We start from the raw sequence: 6,000 nt of genomic DNA, 5'->3' as shown, positions 1-6,000 counted from the left end.
GTTTTGTTTTACGACTTACGTTTGATTCATGACCAACTTTTTTCTCTTTTTTCATATTTATTTTCATCGGTTGATTCCACAAACTACAAACTTTAGAAACTTGTCTTCATGTTTCCACATTTGACCCTATACTTCTAAAATTCACAGCTCAAAGTAATGAACCTTTCTTTAAATTGCAGGCTTGGACCCATTTGTATCTTTGGTTGGTCTTTCACACATTGGACCACACAGAGATGTCTACGTACTGAATATTATCGCTATCAGATTCGGAATCAGAAGAGATATTACACTGAAATGGTATTTCTTTTCTTTGGGGTTTTCTAAAGCTGAGTTAACTTCTACCCTTACTGAACCACCCATTTCTTCATAGACATTTAACTCTTTCTATGCATTCAAGGCCAAGCAGAGTTCAAATCAATGCTTTTTATTCATTTGAAATATTAAAGATTTTATTTCAGCAAGCTTTTTGTACACTGAGGATTTTTCCACAGCCTTTACACCTTGTAGTACAAAGAATGCAGAAGGCCAATAAATGTATTGAAGTACAACGAATGCAGGAGGCCAATAAATGTATTGAAGATTTCATTGTAAACGATGTGTATTAAGGTCGCTCTCTCTCACTCTCTCACTCTCTCTCGAAATTGTTGTTTCTCCTCCCAAACAAAAAGCCCCATCGTTTTCATTGTTGTAGGACTTGTGATGGCTTCTTCGAGCAGGAGAAAGAGCAGTGCTAAAGGAGTTGCCTCTCCAAGCTTCTTCAAGGTTGTTGTGGATGAGGCTCTTGAAGATGGGATGCTTGTACGTTTAAACCTTCGCTTAATCTTTCTCATAATCTGCTTTTTGTATTAGTTGAAAACTTTTACTGCGTCTCTCATCTTGTTTCAACTTCAAAGTTTGGAACCGCTTTATGTTCTTGGCTTATGCTCTGTTTATTAGATTTCCTATTGTAATATACTAATATCATAGTTTGTTAAATTTGTTTGTTTTAGATTTGTTATCTTGTTGGTCTAGATGTCTAGAATAGTTACAATCTTTAGCTTCAATTTCTTTAATTCTTTTTTTCTTTGAAGAATTATAAGGATTGAGGTTTAATTATAAATTGTTATAATGTGACTGTACTTAAATTTACTTAATTACTTAGGAAGAAATGCCTTTTACCCTCTAGGGAAAAAAACTGGTTGATCAAACGTGACTGGTTTTGATTTACTTGTCCACCGTGTTTTGTTTAACTCCATGCCTTTCCCCTTCAAATCTTTGAAGAGTACTTGTGCTTAGCTTGCCTGATTGAGTAAAACAGTTAATTAAACCAATGCACATCGGAAGCATGTTCGATAATTACCACAGCCCATGTGCATTTGTGTGTTAAAAACTAAAATGTAGGTTTTGATTAGGGATAATTTAAATGATTGTCTCGTTTTTGTTAGATGCACATATGTGTCTGTATATTCTACATCTTAATTTGAGGAAGTTCGTTATAGGAAATTGAAGGTTATGTTGCGAGGAACTATGAAGATTTCCTGGGACGCTCAGTAGTCCTCACTGATCCGAAAGGTTCTATGTGGCCAATGGAACTCAAAAGGAGCAATGGCAGCGTTTGGTTGAAAAAGGGATGGCTAGAATTTGCCAACTTTTATTCCCTAGAACAAGGATGCTTCATATTTTTTACCCACAAAGGCTTCGATTCAGGTTTCCAAGTACGTATTTTCAATAAGAGGTGGTTGGAGATAGATTATCCATTCAAATCAAGCCATCAAGAGGATTCCAAGTTTCGTAGAGGTATTTATATATGAAAAATAAAAAAGAACTTTGAAGTTTGTGTAAGTGATCATTCAGATGTTTTCTTGAGGTTTAATCTATTTTGTATTTGGGGCTTACCCCATGGAGTTGAATCCTGGAAATTGGACAGGAGGTGATGAAGCCTTTACAAGAGCTAAGAGGTTCAAATCCAACCATCCATGTCTTGCTGTCAGAATGCAACCCTCCTACCTGTTAAGGGGTTTGGTAAGCTCTTTGTTAACAACCACCCGTCCTTAAAGTAAGAGAAGATGCAGATATGGCTTCCTTTATTTACATTTTTTCTTCTTCTGTTGTGTGCAGAAATTGAATGCAACCTTTGTGAATGAAAATATCAGTGCAACAGGCGCTACTCGCAAAATCAAGCTACAGATTCCAAATGGGAAAACCTGGTCTGCTAAGTGCTCTGTCTACTTATGCATGAACAAAGACTATGCAAAAATCTGCAGTGGTTGGACAAAGTTTGCGGCGGAAAATAAGCTGCAAGTAGGGGATGCTTGTGCGTTGGAGCTGATAAAGGAGTGCCCTAAACTTACATTCTTGGTTCACATATTCCGAGCTAATAAAGAGATGCATGTGGGCTGATAGTAGAAAGACTGTAGTTTGTTATGCTTCTACCTCCTTCTCATCTGTTATTTCGCAGAACATGATGAATTAGCGAAAAAATCTATAATTCCAGCATTTCCATTTCCTTTCAATACAAGGTACTTTTTATTGAAAGCAAAATTTGATACAGAGGTAAGAATGTAAGATATGCATGTTCTGTAGGTAGACAAAGGTTAAACATTTGCTTCAGCTAGTTAGCTCTGAATTAACGCCGGCTTTAATCAACAATGAACTTATTGACAAATTGTAACAAAGCTTTCCCCTCTTTCCTCGAATCCACCAGTAGATACTAGATACAAATGACTTCAGTTTTGCATGCCCATCAAATTTATTTGCACCACAAGCATTGCTAGAGCCAATTAGGAACTAGACTTCACATCAACAATGTAACTCCTCAACAAAACCTCCTCTACTCCCAGAAGCCTTCCAGTTGGGTGTAGAGCTGTAGAGTAGCTTAGTTTGAATGCTCACTTAACCACTTTTAGAACCACAAGTACCACTAGAAGAGTTTCCTGAGACCCTGACATGGAGATCAGAGTAAAAAATCCACGACATTGGTGACATGTTTTAGTTCTTTAACAAAGCTTTTTCAGTTCCTCTTTCCCCTGAACCATACCAGTAGGCATAGCTCAGTTCACAAGAGCGTCTAACACCTGACTCCACAAAAAGAACAAATCTTATCTTCTCCTTCCTATTACCTGAAAAGGCACTACTTTTGCTCTAACCTAAGGGCCAAGCAGCAATATGTTTCTCTGGTGGATGAAGTTTAGTTTACTATTGCCAAGCCCAATAAATGTTAAAACTGCTCATTTCACTGAAACAAAGATCTCGCCGCCAGTCATTTATGTGTGAATAGTACCATCCCTGAAACAGAAACCAAATTGATGACAAAATGGCTGTGATCGTCTCTTTCTTGACAATTATTAGTGGGCAGATATGACTTCAGTCATTTTCTCACCTGCAACAATGTCCTTACCACAAGCATCAACAACTGGTGCTTCCCAAGCTTCGCAACATAATTGCATATTTATGTTTTCCATCTCCTCCAAGACAAAACAAGCACCATCAACATTCCCGCACTTCAATAGTCCTGTAACCAAGCACTCAAATGTTTTCAACCGAGGACAGTGTTTACTTTTCAACATGGCAATCAAAACCTTCAGCCCTCCCTCAAAATCTTCAATCTGACAAAACCCATCAACCATCATCCTGTATGTGGCCGCATTAGGCTCGAAACCTCCAACTTGCATTTCAATCAAGACTTTATAAGCCTCTATAGCCCTACCTTCCTTGCACAGAAAATTAATCAATATGTTATAAATCACAACATCCGGCTTAAACCGCCTTTTCTTCATTTCCTGCAGTAAAGATTTTGCCGCCTCAATCTTCCCTCTTCTTCCAAGATCACTTATCAAAACACCATAATTCACAAGCCGTGGTTTACAACCCCGATACTCCATATCAAACATCATCTTCTTTGCTTCCTCATACTTTCCTACCATGCACAAACCTTCCATCAATAATGCATATGTTACAGCATTCGGGTACTTCCCTTTCTGTCTCATATCCTCGAGCAAACCAGTAGCTTCCTCCAACTCACCCTTTCTACTGAAGAACCCTATCAGACTGTTATACGTCACCACACTAGGCTGCACTTTTCTCTCAAGCATTTCATCGAACACCTTGCGTGCTTCATCCAATTCACCTTTCTTGAGCCACCCCTTTATCATTATGTTATACGAAATCGAATTCGGCCGAAAACCCATTTGATTACACCGACCGAAGATCTCATCGGCATCGGAAAACCTGTCACTATCAACAAGCACATTAAGCAGTGAATTGAAAGACTGCAATGTACGGACGCAATTAAAAGAATTGATTTGGTGGAAAAGCTCAATGGCTTTCTCTACCAACTTGGCCTTCCCATAATGTTGAATTAGAGCAATGAAAAGGGTATCTTTGCAGTGAATGTTTCTGTCTCGTACATGGCCAAGAATGGTCTCAACGGCTTCGAAGTTTCGATTACGAGCCAGCTTATAGATGAGAGCAGAGTAAGAGGGGTAGTCGTGTTTGAAGCCCATTTCGTGGTACTCTCGGAAGAGAGACAAGGCATCTTCTGGGCCCTGAACTTCTTTGACATCGGAGACGAAATGTATGGGCTTGCGAGGCTTTGCGGCGTCTCTGTGAGGCCGTTCGCGGCGAGGCTTGGTCTTCGGTTTGTTGGGTCGACGGAGAGTGTGGTATGGTTGGAGTTTTGTGCGATTGCTCCAATGGAGGAGAAGGTTTGATTGTGCTTGATTTAAAGCTTTGGCTCTTGAATGGAACATGGAGGCGGGAAGGAAAGAATTTTGATTTCCAGGTAGAGACGGATGGAATGAAATGGCAGCGGGTGTTATACCCATTTTGCCATTTTCCAGTTGAGGTCAAACTTTTCACTTTAGTAGAATTGTAAATTAATGAATTTCAAAAAATAAAAAAAAATTGTAAATTAATAATAGTATAGATACTGAATTCTCTGGCAATATCCGCCTAGGCCTTCAATTTCACTTACCAGCAATGTCCGCCTAGGTCTTCAATTTCTAGTAACCTCACATGCACCATGTGCCTATTACGTAATGTAGGAGGACAGATGGCTAGAAAGATTGACGAATGGATTTGGCATAGAAAAGGCAAATCTAGTACTATTCAAATTAGGCGTTCAGTGTCTGATCGCTGGTTATTATATCTTTCCAAAAAGGGAACGGCATTAGCGATACTCATTGCTTTGTTATGATGTATGAACTTTTTCGGGCATCTGAGGTCGTTTAGGGCCTCAAACCTGGGTTTTTCTATTTTTGCCGAATTTTAGACTTTTAATTATTTTTGGCTTTATTTTTAATTTAATCTTTGGGATTGTTAGGTTGGTTGTTAAACTGTTGCAGACCATCATCTTTCATAACATTATAAAAAATAAAAAAAAATAGAGTTTTTCTTAAATTCTCTTGTGGACTCCAAAACTATATTTTTAGAGTTTATCGCTTGTAAACTCAAGTTATTCCGACATGCTATTCCTGCAGCATCAAAGTTCAAAATTAATACACAAACCGAAGTTTGTCTTTATTCAATACAAAGACTACATATAAACGGACACAGTAAACTTGAGACCAACATTTCAAATCTCATTTTATGGATGAAGAATACTAAGGGGGTTGAAGCGGGCTACTGGAACGTACACAAACAAGATCATATTTCCTCGGAGTCGTGATTCACATAGGGACGAGTGGGGGCTACTGCCCCCAGTGGATTCTTTTCATTTGCTCAGCAGCTTCATATATATGTTATGTTCATCGGTTTTTGCCCCCAGAGGAAGAGGAATATGCTGCTGCTGCCCCATGACTATTGAGTAATCTGCTGCCTCACAAGTCACAACAATTAAACTAAGGAAACCTACACGTGTAAATGTATGCAAGCGTTTGGCTTTGTATGCATACATTCCCTTGGTGGGTCAAAAGTCTGCAGCTGCAGGACTACAATAAAAAAAGTAAAAAACTCATGCATATGAGTTTTCTTTGTGGGACGTTATTGTGGGACTATGAGACATCTGGAGTCACAAGGCTGATG

General features: G+C 38.8%; 2 protein-coding genes across 2 annotated transcripts; one reads left to right on the top strand and one right to left on the bottom strand.

Annotated features, from left to right (window-relative positions):
* The first annotated feature begins 313 nt into the window (after positions 1–313).
* LOC133734632 (B3 domain-containing protein REM9-like) lies at positions 314–2,525 on the top strand. The gene is made up of 5 exons (XM_062162238.1): positions 314–606; positions 692–798; positions 1,479–1,776; positions 1,907–2,001; positions 2,098–2,525. The coding sequence occupies exons 2-5, from the start codon at positions 700–702 to the stop codon at positions 2,377–2,379; spliced, it is 774 nt and encodes a 257-aa protein (XP_062018222.1). The 5' UTR covers positions 314–606; positions 692–699; the 3' UTR covers positions 2,380–2,525.
* A 185-nt stretch (positions 2,526–2,710) lies between these two features.
* LOC133734631 (pentatricopeptide repeat-containing protein At1g07740, mitochondrial) lies at positions 2,711–4,830 on the bottom strand. The gene is made up of 2 exons (XM_062162237.1): positions 3,359–4,830; positions 2,711–3,264 (listed from the first exon to the last, which is right to left on the bottom strand). Exons 1-2 carry the CDS (start codon positions 4,800–4,802, stop codon positions 3,239–3,241), a joined length of 1,470 nt encoding a protein of 489 aa, XP_062018221.1. The 5' UTR covers positions 4,803–4,830; the 3' UTR covers positions 2,711–3,238.
* Positions 4,831–6,000: the final 1,170 nt, after the last annotated feature.

Source organism: Rosa rugosa, chromosome 2 (assembly GCF_958449725.1).
Source record: "Rosa rugosa chromosome 2, drRosRugo1.1, whole genome shotgun sequence".
Taxonomy (NCBI): Eukaryota; Viridiplantae; Streptophyta; class Magnoliopsida; order Rosales; family Rosaceae; genus Rosa; species Rosa rugosa.
This window is presented reverse-complemented; position numbering and strand designations above follow the sequence as displayed.

Excerpts from the sequence above, each read along its gene's own strand:
- LOC133734631 (XM_062162237.1), bottom strand. The coding sequence starts at position 4,802 with ATGGGTATAACACCCGCTGCCATTTCATTCCATCCGTCTCTACCTGGA. Across the intron at positions 3,265-3,358 it reads TGGTAAGGACATTGTTGCAG|GGATGGTACTATTCACACAT; the intron begins GTGAGAAAATGA and ends TTTCTGTTTCAG.
- LOC133734632 (XM_062162238.1), top strand. The coding sequence starts at position 700 with ATGGCTTCTTCGAGCAGGAGAAAGAGCAGTGCTAAAGGAGTTGCCTCT. Across the intron at positions 1,777-1,906 it reads GGATTCCAAGTTTCGTAGAG|GAGGTGATGAAGCCTTTACA; the intron begins GTATTTATATAT and ends GAAATTGGACAG. Across the intron at positions 2,002-2,097 it reads CCTACCTGTTAAGGGGTTTG|AAATTGAATGCAACCTTTGT; the intron begins GTAAGCTCTTTG and ends TGTTGTGTGCAG.